General features: G+C 34.3%; 1 protein-coding gene across 2 annotated transcripts in view; it reads left to right on the plus strand.

Moving 5' to 3' along the window:
• The window catches only part of LOC131428228 (trafficking kinesin-binding protein milt), a 305,336-nt gene that overhangs the window by 64,982 nt on the left and 224,740 nt on the right, over window positions 1-15,614 (plus strand). The window contains exons 1-2 of one of the 2 annotated variants that reach the window (XM_058591992.1): window positions 1,434-1,652; window positions 15,392-15,569. In XM_058591992.1, coding sequence (XP_058447975.1) covers window positions 1,575-1,652; window positions 15,392-15,569 — 256 coding nt within the window. In that variant the 5' untranslated portion in view covers window positions 1,434-1,574. Of the gene's footprint in view, window positions 1-1,433; window positions 1,653-15,391; window positions 15,570-15,614 lie in introns of those variants that run through there. The other variant, XM_058591996.1, reaches the window with a different exon arrangement.

Raw genomic sequence — 15,614 nt, forward strand, 5'->3', positions numbered from 1 at the left:
GAACCTTCTTCTGGTTCCACAAATTTGTGGAACGTTCGGCATCTTTCAGGAGGCGTAGAACGATATCGATTTTGTCAACATTCTTCCGGGATGCAGAAGGATTTGTATCTGTTCCCTCAGTGTAAAATTATTTATTTATTTATTTATTTATTTGGAGCAGGGAAAAGCCCGGTGGAGATGAAATTTATCAATCTCTCTCTTCAACAGGCATAAAATCTCCTCATCATTTGTATCAACAGATTACAACCATCCAACAGATACATTTAGGCCTAACACTACAATTAAAACTATTAGTTAAAACTAAATTAATAACACTATGACTAGATGATGACACCAAGTATAGCAGTATTAGTACTCTTACTCTTAGTTTACGTATTCTTTTTTCATGCTATCCTTTCCATCATGCATTCTTAACAAACAAAATATTCAATTTAGAAAAGTCTGTACCGATATACGAATGCAGTTATTGGCCTATAATAGCCCCATGTAACGAAATTGAGTTCAAGATCGAATCAAGCTAAGCTCGAAATTTTTCCGTCATCATCCCGTTTATCCCAGTCTTTGAATACAAGCTGATCAAGTACAAACCAACTTTAATCTAACCGAATCTGGTTGAAGTCCGTTCCCGAACGAATTTATAACTTTTTTATCTGTCCGATTATTCTCATCAAAACAAAAAAACAAGACCACCATTATTTAAATCCCATATTTCGACAATAGCGAACAAATCGCACTCAGCCGCGACCGCATCGCGTGCTTGTACTTGAAATGTCAACTCACAGACGAAAGTGGCGCAAATGTTTCGCTAAAATTATGCTTTCATCTTCTGAGTGGCCGCCGCCGCCGCCGCTCTCGATTTACACAATTGTCTCGGCATACATACAAATACAAATGCATACAAATAGCCGAAACAGAACACGCAAATCAACACGCTTGACGTCTCGTAGACGCCGCCGCTCGTGTCCTCTGCTCTTTCATCTATAGTTGAGCTCTGCTCCGCCGAAGATCTACCCGTCAACTGATATGAGCTAATTTGCCACGACAAGTCAAGCCGTATAGCTAGCGTTTAGATTGTCGCAGAGATCTGACAAAAGTGTGAATCACACTTCGCTTATACGTTATGTCCTAGTATTAGTCCGCGCAGTGATGTCAAGTGCAAAGTGCGTAAAGTCGCGTTGCCAACTCACACACCGTCTCAAACGGGTTAGGTGCAATAATAATAGATTGCACTACGGCTGCATGCATAACCAATCGAGTGAGCGAGTTGTGTTGAACTATGGCCAAACTAGCGGGACTCTGCCAATCGGTACGATATGACTTCCGATGAGTACCGGTTAGTTGATTGCAACCAGCGTGAAGCTATACCTACTATTGAAAAAGCTCGTTAAGCCTAGTAGTATCAGAATATTGCGCAAGAACTACAATGTACGTCGCTAGCCTGACGTTTTCGATGTAAAAACAGTAAACATCAAAGTGTCAGTGAGATTCCAAGGGAAGAATTCAAGAATGTAGAAGATGCTTATCTAAAATTAGAACTGTGAACATTGCCGTAAAAGCATTTCTTGAGTAGAGCGATGCTGTTCTACCCAAAATGCTTCTTCGGCTGTGCCATAACAAACCACCAGTTCCCTCTGTTGAGATTAGTTCGTTATGTAAGTTTGACTTGAAAGCATGAAACATATATCCACATATTTTATTTTTATTAACGTATCTATTAAAGTGATAAAATTGAGAATGAAAGTAATACTAGTTTAATTTGGTTCTTTTACGTCACATTGTGATCCATCGGGAACACTTCAGTTTCCTCGTCCAAGTTTGTTCATTTGGTAAAGACAAATCAAAAATGGGGCATAGAATCCGATCGCCGAAATCACGAAAAACTTGGCAGTGAACGTATACGGGTTTTTAAGATTGAACGGTAGTGGATTCTAGACGAAAGCGAAATTATTAAAAAAAATTGTGTATTAGGAATCCGGTCAGTTCTTACCCTGTAATTTCCAGATTTGAAATAGTGTTGTTTCTCGGTGATATTTTCTGCGGTATTTCGACAGAAACTTCTGCCAGTTTCTTCGGTAGCCATTCTGGATATCTGGTTTATTCTGCCACTGTCACAAGGTACCAATTTTTCAGAAAAAGTTCTCTTCCGCCGAGTGATGTCTAAATAATGCAAAGGTTGCTGGGATTAAGATATTTTTGTGTTTTTGATATGGTAACGGAAAATGCGATAGTAAAACGTATCAATAACAGTGATAGAATTGAGCGATAAAACAAATAGACAGAATAAAAAAAACTAGAATATATTTGAAATTTGATAGCTACGTTGACTGTAAATGTGTGTGTGAACCTCGTTGACATTTTATATAGTGATCGATACTGTCCCTTGAGTTTGAATGCCGATAAACACAGGGCAACCTAACAATTATTTGTAGTACAGCTGTTTTAATACAAAGCACTGTGTTTTTAGTTTGAAATATAACTGTTCTAAGAGTATATCATAAGAATAATTGTACTAATAATCTAGGACAGGACCTGACAACTGTTAATTCACTTTCCGAGCCTGTTTCGAACCAGCTCATGAGTGGTTAAAAATGACATGAGCAAGTATAAATTGTTGAAATTAATATAACTGCAGGGTGGTATAAAAAGTGCTGTTAGTAATAATTGGATTTGAGTTCAATTTGTTTTCAATATACTGATAATATTAGACTACAACAACAGAATATTATTCTCAACATTTGCTACTTAGCCATTGTAGACTAGCTGGCGCACCTTCTTGCGAACGTTCCTGATTGAATTCCGTACAGACTTCTTGGCGACAAGTTTTGACACTTTTTTCCAATCTTTTTCAAACTGTTGAATGGTTTCGGCTGTCGAGCCATGTTTCCTAAGATCCCAAGTAACAATTTTTGTTACGCTAGCTTGTTTGTGACTAGTTTGCAACCAGATATTTGAGTGATAGTTACTAACATCTAACCACTTGCATGACTCAAAAAGCGCAGTTTCAACTAGTTGTTAAGCAGGCTGAAAATGAGTTGTCGTTACGTTGTAATGCCTTACTGAAATAACTTATTTTTTCATAACTTGAAAATAACTTGTTTGCAAGTAAACTAGTTGAAACTTAGTCACCATCGACATTATAAACATTGAATGAATCCAGAATACTTTTCTATCATCAATAAAAAGGCAGTAGAGTACTTTAAATCACAAACTTGAAACAAGGTACAAATTTCACAACGATTTCAAAACTGTCGAGCGGAATTCAATTTTACTTAACTGTTTTTCATGCGCCTTCAATCAAAATCTCTTTATAAAGATATAAAAAATAAACAACAAAATAACCCTATGTTCAGAATGCTTAAAATTATTCCAAGTAGCGTGATTCCTCATCATTTTCAATTCATATATCATGAGAATTATAATATTATCACATTCGATGTTCAATCCCTATATTATTTTCTTCGTGTTTATGACAGTGCATAGAATAAAAATGACTATTTTGCCTTTCACTATTTTCGGCAAAAAGTAGTTTTGAAAAAAGTAATATCCTGGTTTTATTTACGTTTCATACACTTTTTGAGACTCCATATTGTGTTCGCCATATTCAAGCCAATAAAGGTTGTTTTGTTTGCATTTTCGTTATCATAACGTTGGTAAAACTTACCGATAACTATCTGAATCAATGAAAAAATTATATGTTATAATCTTATAATATCTAAGTTATTGCTATATCAATTCACAGTAACGATTCACATATAAGCTAAGGTATTTATAATGGTTTCACAACGGAAAATAAACCTTTTTTCAACAAGTAGCTAAAAGCATAGCTGTGATTAAAGATATGTTAGAATCAAGTAACGATAACTTACAAATGATAGTTAATTTAATGTTTACGTTATAAAGAAACACTGCTGTCACCTTGTTTTAACCAGTATAACATAAAAACATGTTCGTGCTCTTGTTGCAACACAGTTGGGTTAAGTGGTATCAAAACTAGTTATGGGTTGCTACTATTGAAGTCAAATAAACTTACTTTCAACTAGTGGCTAGAAACATTTTTGTGACTAAAGATATGTTTGGATTAAGTAACGATAGCTTATAAATTATATTTAATTCAATATGACACAAAGATGTTATGATTGGAAACCAAAATATCTATTTCGTAACTAGTTATGTTATGATGAAACATTGCTGTCACCATGTTTTAACCAGTATAACATAAAAAACATATTCGTGCTCTTGTTGCAACATAGTTTGGACTTTGTCGTATCAGAACTAGTTGCGGATTGCTACTTGGGATGTGCCTTCGTTAATGCCCAAAATTCCTCAATTGGTCGAAGTTGTGGGCAATTTGATGGATTCATGTCTTTTGGGACGAAAGTGACATTTTTGGTAGTATACCATTCTACCGTTGATCTCGAGTAGTGGCAAGAAGCAAGATCTGGCCAGAAGACAACAAGATCCTTGTGGCTTCGAATCATGGGTAGAAGTCGTTTTTGTAAACATTCCTTGGTGTATATTTCGCTGTTCATTGAAGCAGTGGTGATGAAGGGTTTCGAAATCTTACCCCAGCTACAAATTGCTTGCCAGACCATAGCTTTCTTACCAAATTTTTCGACTTCAATCGATGTCTCGGATTGGTTTAACATTTGCCCTTCTCGCACCGTATAATATTGTGGTCCCGGCAAGGATTTGTAATCGAGTTTCACGTAGATTTCGTCGTCCATGATTATGCAGTACAAATTTCCAGCAAGAATCGTATTGTACAGCTTTCGAGCCCTCGGTCTGATCGATGCTTCTTGTTTCGGACTACGTTTTGGTTGTTTCTGCTTCTTCTAGGTTCGAAGATTCAAACGTTCTTTAGCACGAAGAACATTTGACTTCCAAGTGCTCACTTTTTTGGCCACATCCCGAACTGAAACCTCCCTCTTTTGCTCGAACGCCTTCAGCATACGTTTATCCAACTGAGGGTTAGCAGGCCTTTTTTCGACCCGTTTTCGGTTTATCCTCAAAGGTGTTATTCTCACCGAACTTCCCGATTGCATTTCGCACGGCTTTTTCACTTACTCCTTCCATTTTTGCTATCTTTCTCAGCGACAGTCCGCGTTCTGTGCACCACTTGTACACAATTTTCGACGTTGTTCTGCTGAAAGTCCACGCATTTCGAAACAAACTAATGAAAACGAATAAACAACTGCACAAGTGGTTAGAGAAGAGTGTAAACAACAGGACGCAGCCATAAAAGTTGACAGATTCTGAACCATTGCGAAATAGCAGCGATTTTTGGTTGCGTCCATACTTTCTGGGACAGTCTTTATGCATTACATCATTGTACATTTACTACTGTAGAATCACATTTATTCAACATGCTTTAAAGAAGCGTGCATTGAATTTGCATTCAAAATTTTTCATTACATTATCTTACAACAGCTTTTTCTCATGCTATACATTGGTATTTAATGCTATATTATAATGCAATCAAACATTATCGATAACAGTGCATGGAAATTGAATTGCTACATTAAATCAATGCAATATAGTTGATAAAAAGTAGGAAAATTCTTCAATTTAAAGCTAGTCTGAATTTAACCCTCCGTCTGACAGATATTTTTTTACCTTCGGTCTGCCTGATGCGTTTGGCCAGACCCCTATTCGTTAACGTATAGTTTTACGCATTTCGGTGTAAATTAGAAGTGTATTCAGGTTCATTTCTATACAAAGCAGGTATATTTCGTTTCTTACATTTCTTACTTGCCATGGCATATGATTTTCTGAAATCTTGTAAAAGTAAAGATATTACACGGAAAAATGGGAATACCGTCTTCCAAGGATCAGTTCCAGAAAATAAGTATATACTGAAAAAAATGTACCTAGTTAAATGTTAGATCCGAAAAAATGCTTTATAATTGTAATGAAAGGAAAAATATGTGCCGTTCAATTTATTCAAAATTTGTATCACATTTGTATCATATTTTTTCACAAAATTCAATTTTTTTCATGTTTTTCAAATTGAATTGCTGATGTTTCATAACATCTTAAGTAACAATCAAGTTCTATATACATTATGTAAACAAATATAAAGCAGACATACGACTTGATGGTCTTATATCTGTCTCGTGTTCATCCATATAAGATTTGATTATTATTTGGGATGTAATGATTAAATCGATGAAAAAGAATTAGATACTTTATTTCAGAATTATGAATGCAACTAACATGTTTTATATTAATCTTTTATTAGTACTATAATTGATCATTTTCACATTATATTATATTATTATAAAAGTTCTTAAATTAATGTTGGTATATAATGCGTTGTGTTTGCTTGGAAATCACTGGATGGCACAAGAACAAGTTTGACATCACGAAGTGTGATATGGACTAGAATATGGATTATGTTGGATGTACTTTATGATAGCACCAGATTTTTGGCTACTACTCTTTGTTAGTTTTGTTTTCAAATTGTATATGATAGATTAATTGGCTAAAAATAAGTGCTTTTGAAAAATTATTCAATGAAAAGATTTCTTCAAAACAAACATATTTTTGGTTGATATAACATTTGTCTAAATGTGTTTAAATAATGAATAACCGCTTGTCATAAGGGGAGAAGAATGAATAAATATCTCTACTGGCAGCAGTGATCGCGAGGGATGTATTATTTATAACAGGCAGTAACCGGAATAAGGAATCAAATGTTTTTCTGGAAAAAGAAGCCAGTTGTCAGATCCAATAATAATCTCAAGTCAAGTCAAGCCAAGACATTAGAGATTTTCCGACAATTCAATCTTTTATTTTCTCATTCATCTTTTATTTTCAATCATTGATAGGCTACGCACTTAAGTTCAGGATTATTTCCAGAATTCCTTGCTGGAACCTTTGAAAGCGCTTTTTTCGTCGAACAGAATAATAAAATCTGTCTCACTTAGTCTTTAATGGACATAATACAAAAATGTTGGATATTAATTCATTTGATATACTGTAATTATTAGGGTAGTACAACAGATTAGTATGCTTTATATTTGCTATCTAGCGATTGTTGGATAGCTGGCGCATCTTCTTGTAGACGAGGATATAGGTCATCTTATTAGTAGAGTCGTCACATTATTTTTCCGATTACTCGACTTTCAATCAACGAATTTTGATTCGAATACAATATTTTTGCTCCGGTGCTAAGAAGTAATATCGCAGAAAAAATGATTCGAGAATTGTGTAATACTGCTGATATAGCGACGCGAAACTCGAAGCAAATGCACCTAATTTCATTTTACTCTTAAATCCAATCTATCGAACAGAGACTACAGATCTCTCTAACTAATGGTTTTCTTGTATGAGATGGCTACTGGAACTAAAATGAATAGGGTTACCGTTTCCCTACTTCTTGGATACACTTTTACCCGATCTTTTTTCTAATTGTTCAATGTTTTCGGCAGCCGAACCATGTGGCTTTCTTCAACTGATTGAATTTGCAGACAATTCGGCGGGTTAATGTCGTTTCATCTGATGTGATGAAAGGTTGCTAAATTTTGCCGCAGCCATAAATAGCTTGCCAGATCATAGCTCTCTTTCCAAAATTTCCGCCCTTGAATCGCAATTTTAGACTGGTTCATTACTTCCCCATCTCGCGTCGTATAATATTGTGACCCAACAAGAACTTGTAATCGGATGTCACAGGGCTTTTTCGTCAATCTTCTTATTTCTGATTGCAACTGCGACTGCTTCTGATTGATTCAAAGATTGCTCTTCGCTTTCTCACTAACTCATCCCAGTTTTGCTATCATTCTGTGACAATATTTTGACGATGTTATGCTGAAAATCTACGCATTTTGAAACAAACTGATAGAATAAATTAATCTGCTACACCAGTAATTAGAAAAAAGTGTAAACAACACTTATAAACTTTCAATTTCATCTTGAAATAGAGCTAGAAATTTCTTATTATTGGAATGTTTGACAAATTTTGTACATTAAATTGGAATTTCATTTATGAAATCTTCACAAATGAGATTTTTATCAATTGTTGAACGATTTTTCTTGATTATACCAGGTCAAAATTCCAATTCGACAAAATGATATTATAGAAGAAGTTACAAATTTTTTCAAGAAGACTATTGTTTTCTGACACATTGGGGGTTGTTATTCCCTTTATCAGGAAATCAATGAAAACACTCAAGTCATTTGTGAATGACTAGAAATGAAACAAACTAAATCTTGTATGTGACTAGAGATGAAATATATAAACCGCCTTAGAATTGAGTTTTCTGAAAACCTACGAAGAGATTTCGATGCTTGAAGGTTAAAATATTGCATAAAGTCGGACGCAAAAGATAAATTTCATTGGATTAATCAGTAACCACAGTAACCAAGTAATCACAATAGTATTCCAGCTTTGAATTTGCCCGGAAAGGAATTGATTAAATGCAATAAAATTATGAATGTTTTTATAATGCTATTATGAAGCTGAAGAGAGTGAATATCAAACTATTAAAACTGATTATGGTGTACTATTTTTATATTATATGTTATTATCACTCCAGTCTGTATTAAATTTTTGCGCACCTTTCCTTTGGAACTGTAGATGAACTTGATACTTGACATAGTTTGTTCGCAAATAAGAACCTTATTTTGATACTCTAAGAGCATTATATTATATTATTATATGTTACCAATGCATAATTTAAAACAAAATGGACCCGCTGGCAGAAATATCATTTTAAAAATCTGGAAAACACTTCAACTGGGTCTAAACGATGAAAAAAATCATCATTTTTGAGAATTTTTTCCAGAACTATCGTTCAACAAAATAAATTCCAATGTTTTGCATGATAAAAAGCATCATTCGAACAATATTTTGTAGTTTTTTCGTGAAAAAATATTGAGAAATAAGTTGGTGAAGAGGTATTTTTGAGGACGCTTCTTAAAAATCATGATTTGCGGTGTCCACTGTATCTCAGCGCAGACTTATCAAAAATGAACAAAGTTAGAGTAGAAGTTTTTCTAGACCCCAACGTTTTCATTTTTTTGTAATATTTTCAATTTTTGGTGTCTGTTCAAAGTGAAAACTACGATTTTCCACGAAAAAATTCGCCATTTTGTAGCTGTGAAACCTCCCCAAAGTAACAAACAACGAAAAGGAAAACGTTGCGGTCTGGGTTTTTATATGTAGAAAGTGTGTGCAAAATTTAAAAAAAAATTTTGCAGTAGTTTTTGAATGACGATGGACACGGACTTTCAAAACCTGCTTTCGAGAAAAACGCGTTTAAAGTTTTTTGTCTATAAAATCAATGGAAACAATTTAATACTCAAGGGAGCCCGAAGGGTCTAACCTTTAAAAAAAACATATTTTTTCTTTTATAATTTATTATAATGAAACATTTCAAGAATGTTTTGTCAAGTTTTAAAGTCAATCGAAGTAGAAATCTTGGGCCTGTGCGCCGAGCTCTTGCTTCTTCGTAGAATGAGATAGCCATAGATAAAGGACTATAAATTCCGAAGTTTTATTCCAATAGACATGAAATTTTCACAGAATATTCTTGAAATGTTTTACTATCTGAAAATATAAAGAAAATAATTAATGATTTTTCAAAAGTGTCAGACCCTACCCGCCCCTTAAAGAATCACGGAAATTTTTTTTTCTGAAGAAGACTCTACTATACTATACTATACTATAGAAGTTTTTCATAATCATCCAAAACAAGATGAACATTAGTGAAGGTCCTAATTGCAAATGACAGTTTCTCTTTCTTTACTTTCTCTATAGATGACAATTTCTCTTACTGGTCTCTTGAGCTTGACATTTATACAGAAATTTCTCAGGAATTTTGATTTTACACTGATTTTAAGTCAATGTTTTTAAACTAATGAAACCACGGAAGCTCATTGTAGGTGTAATTTCCTTTAATCTGTGATTAATTATCAAACGCATTTGAACGTTTTTGCGTACTTCTGAACTACTCCTATGGAGCGTTACTCTATATTCCAACAGAAATTCAACACAATGTAAACTATTTTAAAAAACCATTAAAATGTTGCTTGTCCTTAATGTTGTCCATTCACTCAACAGAGTGTTTACAGATCAGCGAAGCAGACAGTCAGTTAACTTGCATGAGCTATTAAAAACAGTCTCATCTTCCACGGTTTCATAATTAGCTGTCTGACATATGGTACACCCACCGGGTGTATTTTCATCTGCTGCACTACACTCTCGTTACATAATCGGAACACATCATTCATTCTATTACGGTTCTGTTGGACTTTGAGTTCAATTACTCGTAGCTTGGAATGCATTAGCTGTGTTTGGTTGCCTTTGGCAAGTTGTAAAACTTAATTCATCTGATGAACGGTGAACGAATTTCGTGATCGCTCAATGCGCTCATACGCCAATGATATTTGTAAGCTTCGAATTATAGTGGACTTGTGGCGCTTTTTATTTAAATTTACATTGTTAAGATTTGTTAAGATCCGAATGGTTGGTGATTACATAGGTCGTTGGTCTTCTAAGTCAGCTCAAATATAGCCTCGACTTGGATGGATTAGGCTCAATAGGATCTTAGCACAAGCCATGTAATGGTTCTGTACACTAAGAATCGGCTTCGAAATCTGTAGCTAGTATTTTTTGTGTTTTCAACGTGGTGTGAAAATGCTTTAACATAAATGTTGTTTTATTCTGTTTTTTTTTCTTATTTGGTTTTTCAAAATTTTGTGTTTTCGATTTGTTTTTTTTTGTGTTATGAAGATCCTAAAAATTATGAAGTTTATCAAACAAATTATTTGTTTTTAATAATTTTTGCTCTGGCTCATATGCAATCGGTATAACGTGATTTGCACATACAAAAAAAATTATAACTGATTGGTTTTTTCCCTTAGCGGAGAGGTGCTCCCCTGGCTATTCAGCGAATGAAAAAGAGTGGGGGCAATGGCTCACAATTCACGTTCTCATCCATTGGTTCGGCGTCGCTGTAATAAGCGAAACATCGTTGTGGGGGTTTTCTGTCTTATTTATCCAGGCATACCTCGTTGTACATTGGTCACAGATGATGGTTTCGTTGATAAGAGTGTTCTATTGCTATTCAGCTCTGTCTAAAAAAATGGGGGTTTCTTGAGGGTAGTGTAGAAAAAGTATCGTTGTCTATGGGTATTGATGGTTTCTGATTTAGTTTCTTGTAAGACTTCCATATTAATATTGTCTCCAGCGAAATTTTTTTGCTTTGCACTCCTTATAAAATTGAATGTAAATAATATTACTCATTTTATTCATTTGAAGTAAATATACCTACCTGTTTTAAATCGAGGTGCATTTTCTCCTTAAGCAAAGTTCCAAGTCTTTCGAAGGTCAAAAACGAAGTTAAATTAACTACAACGGTAGTTTTTCGTGTTACCGGCGGTCCCTTTTGTTGGTAAAATTTACTCTTCGAAATCACCTTATTATTCGCACACTGTATTGTAATTTGTTAATGTCGTTTCAGCCATTAGCGGTTCATTCTGAAATAGTTAAAAAAAATATTCCAAACTGGGACAGTACTTGTTTAATCCGGGGCGAAAGGGTTGACGTAGATTTTGTTAGTCGTGTGCTTCGCCATCAAACATCGTCAGAATATTCATTTATAACTTCATCGATCGTACTTGTTTTGCTTATCATGATTTAGAGTCATTACCTGTAAATCGACATTCCTGCTCCTTTTTAGGTGAATGTTCGGTAGTAGAAGACACTTTCAATTTGCTTGCGACATCGCGGACGTTTAGCAATTTTTTTTTTATATCATTTATTTTACCCCGGCTTTAACCACGTTTAGCAAAGATTTGAATCTGTCCAATTTTCAATCATATCACCCTTTACTTTTTCAAATTTGTTGATACCTGTTTTCCTTCCATGAACAAAGACGAATCGTTTCGTCTCAATTCGAATCGAAACATCATAAACACTTTGAACAACTAATTTTACACAATTTTTTTAAATTTTCACGATAAAGGAACATACAATAACTATCCACGCCGAATTACAGCAGCGTCAACCGTCCCACAACAGTGTCTTCTCATAAGTTTTAAATGGTTTATGCTTTCTATGAATAATCCGAATAAATTTTCAACTCGATGCTAAATAATGCGTTTCGAATCTATTTCAAATTTTTGTACATGCTAAATTCAAATTACTTTTATCATGCATCAAACAATTTCAAATTATTTGGAGTCTCGGAACAGCAAGTTTCGAAAAGACGTCCTCGAGAGTACTCCTTCACCGGTTTACGTTTCAATAGTTTTCTGCGAAAAAATTACAAAATTTAGTTCGAATAATGCTTTGTATTATGCAAAATATTTGAATATTTTTTTTTACGATAGTTCTAGACAAATCCACAATGATGATGTATTTTTTTTCTCTGTTTAATCAAAGCCGGCCCCGTATGTTTCGTATGAATAAAAACAATTTTTTTCGTGGTTTTGACCGCTTTGACGTCTGTTCGGTGGTCAAATATGATCCAACTCCCTGGATTCTAAAACTTTCGATTGACGCATGAATTATTGACTATTGTATTGTTTTGTGTAATCCTGAACCAAATTTTCAAAAAATTTCTAATTGTATATATAATAAAAAAAAAAATTTTTAAAGTATATTATTTATCCCTAGGCATCTTTTGGCATTAAAAATGCCTTACTCTTCACTATATGGGGCCGGGTGTCAATTAAAAGTTTCAAAAATAGTCGCGTAACCTTTTTGTGTCATAATTTTGAACGTTAATAACTCGGTTATTTGTTGATGGATTGTTATAATTTAACAACCAATCGATTCGGAAACTTTTAACTTAAACATGTATGACGACGTCGTTTCAGTATTTCAATAGCATACTATTGAAAAAATTGTTGGAATCGACCTATGTTTTCATCCACCAATCCCAGTTGTACAAAATGACGTCAACTTCTTGTTCGACATAGGAGGCTTTGCGTCATGCATAAAAAACACCGCATCGTTCTGCGTAGTATGAAGAAAAATCTATAAATATAGGCTGCACAATATTTCTTTGCCTAGTTGATGTTTGACTGTGAATGAAACAAGTAGCTCTTCCAGTGAGCTGATGACTGAATTGTATATGCGTTCACTTGCTGGATTGTCGCTTTTGCATTATGCGTTGGTGAAATTTCCTGTTGTCTGCGCAACACCGTTTTCGCTTGAGTATTTTATATAACATCTAGATATTGAAGAACCGAATCAGCGTGTTTACCGATTCTTTCGAAATATCCCATGTATTTAAGCAAATTTTTGGTCGATTTTACCATTAAAAATGCCTATTATGAGATAACGACATTTGAATATTTCAATTGCATCCCATTAAAAAATTGGTTTGAATTGAGTATTTTATTTTGGTTCTCTGGTAACTATCAGGTCAATTTAGAATTATCGGCGATTGATTTTTCGGATCTAATTTGCAGCGCTTGTTCCTCGATGATTTGTTAATGGATTTTCCTAATTTAAATGATTCCAAAGCTTCAATATTGTAAACTTAAAAATGTTTTAATTTGCCAACGGATCGGTTTCCATACTTAAATATCAAATCCCATACGAACAAAACGTGACAATGTAACTGAACAAGATGTTGTCCCACCAGGAATTAAACGCTTCAAATGATTCAAAATTAAATTCTGAAACTTATCTAAAAGCGGCCTCCTCGGTTTAGTAGTATAAATGAGTTCCACAGGCTCACATATACAGTACAATTAGATGCAATATCATATAGTATCAAAGATAAACTGAAGGTAAGTTTACCTGCGATTTTACATGTATCGTTTGAATAGGAACCCTCGTAGAATTTGGTTAACCGCCAGTTTCAGTTTAATTATAATTTGCTTCAAAACAATAAGCGTCTGATGACTACACGCGTTGTAACTATGACAATGTTCATTCATGTATTAATAGCATCAAGCTACGATATGAACAAAATTTCTTAATTTTGTTGCGTATCCATTCCGTATATTCCTAATATGCCAAAGCGAAAATCAATGTAAGTAACTAAATATTTTATGCGGATTGTTTCACATGTTTTCTTCCTCGTATTGTTGCCATATTATTTACCGACACTTTCCGAAGATTATCGACGATTTTGAGGAAGCATTAATAAAATTACACTATTACTGAGTGTAAACTCCAACACAACATTTTTCGTTAAAATATATAAAATCTTCTCTTGGATCGATTAACTGTTTATAAAATTAATAAGTTTGTGCGTTTTTCGAAAATTATTATCATAAAAAAATAATTTTATTTGTTCAGGTTCAAATCTTTAGATTGTTTGTATCTGAAAATTGAGATTTCGAGTAACTTTGAATTCATCATAATTGACTTCTAGTTAAAGAACGTTATTCAAAAACTTAACAATGTAAACATTTGTGGAAAGGGATCAAAATTGAATAGAATCAATTATCAAGAAAGAATCTAATTGTCAATTTTATCATTCGCTAACAATCTAAGCGCTTAAACTAGAACAAGTTTGTAAATAGTCAATTGAATAAGTTTTTAGTTTGGTGTATCATCATCATTATCATCTTCATTTTCGTATTTATTATGGGAACCCTAGAAACATTTCATTTTTAATGTTATTGTGCTCGGTCGTGTCTTGAATACAACCCTCTAATTTTTTGCTTCAAAGTAGCACTTTGGTTCAGAAGTGCTAATCGAATACGATGGATTTTTCGCACTTCTGTTTGATCTCAGAGCACTCCACTGCAATTCAATCGAGAATGATGCATTTAAATAGAGTATATATAACGCAATCATATCTATAGTTCCGTTACAATGTGTGGCCAACAATATCATTTTCTAGCGTTATTCTACATAGCTCACGTTTTCGACCACTCTCACATCACAGTAGAATATTATGTCATTTTCATTTTGGCACGTGACAGCACCCATGAACTATATTCAGCAAATAGCGAATGCGATAAAATAGCTGTTAGAGAAAAAGTCTAGATTTTTCTCGCACCTGATGTACATATATATTTTTTACCGGATCCGGCTCAGGCTCCGAACGTAATTTTTATCTAGTTCGGTAAGTTCAAAGTTGACTAGGCATTATCGTTGTTTTATATTGTTATGTGAGATCGTTGGGTAAAGAAAGAGAAGCGAATAATAAACTGACCTTGACATTGTTCGCCACCGATAAACATAATTTACATTGAGTTCCGGAAAGAAAACGAAAATAAAAAACAATCCAAATATTTTAAGTGTGGGAATGTTGTCGCAACCAAGTTAGAGGTCAGGTTTAAGATGGTAGTAGGTAATACGAAAAAGACGTTTATGAGCTGCTGTTTGTAGATAATTTTGAACCGTTTGTATATGTTGTCATAATACCAATACGAATTCTATTCACAGTTTAATTCAATTATTTTCCTTGTCTTGTCATTCTAGGACCATTACCAGTCCAAACTGGCGGCCTCACAATGTGGGGCCAGGACCCCCCTCAGTCCTGTTACGCAGGCGACAATCGAAAAACACCTGCCAGGACTACCACAGAGACGGTTGCTGATGCAACAGTCTTGCAAGCAGCCAGTCAAAGTGGAAAAACGGGATGTGGCCTGCTGTACGGGTAAGTTGTCCGATGTAATCCGGAATTCAGTGTGTCACTGGTACC

The sequence above is a fragment of the Malaya genurostris genome, chromosome 2 (genome assembly GCF_030247185.1).
Source record: "Malaya genurostris strain Urasoe2022 chromosome 2, Malgen_1.1, whole genome shotgun sequence".
Classification (NCBI taxonomy): Eukaryota; Metazoa; Arthropoda; class Insecta; order Diptera; family Culicidae; genus Malaya; species Malaya genurostris.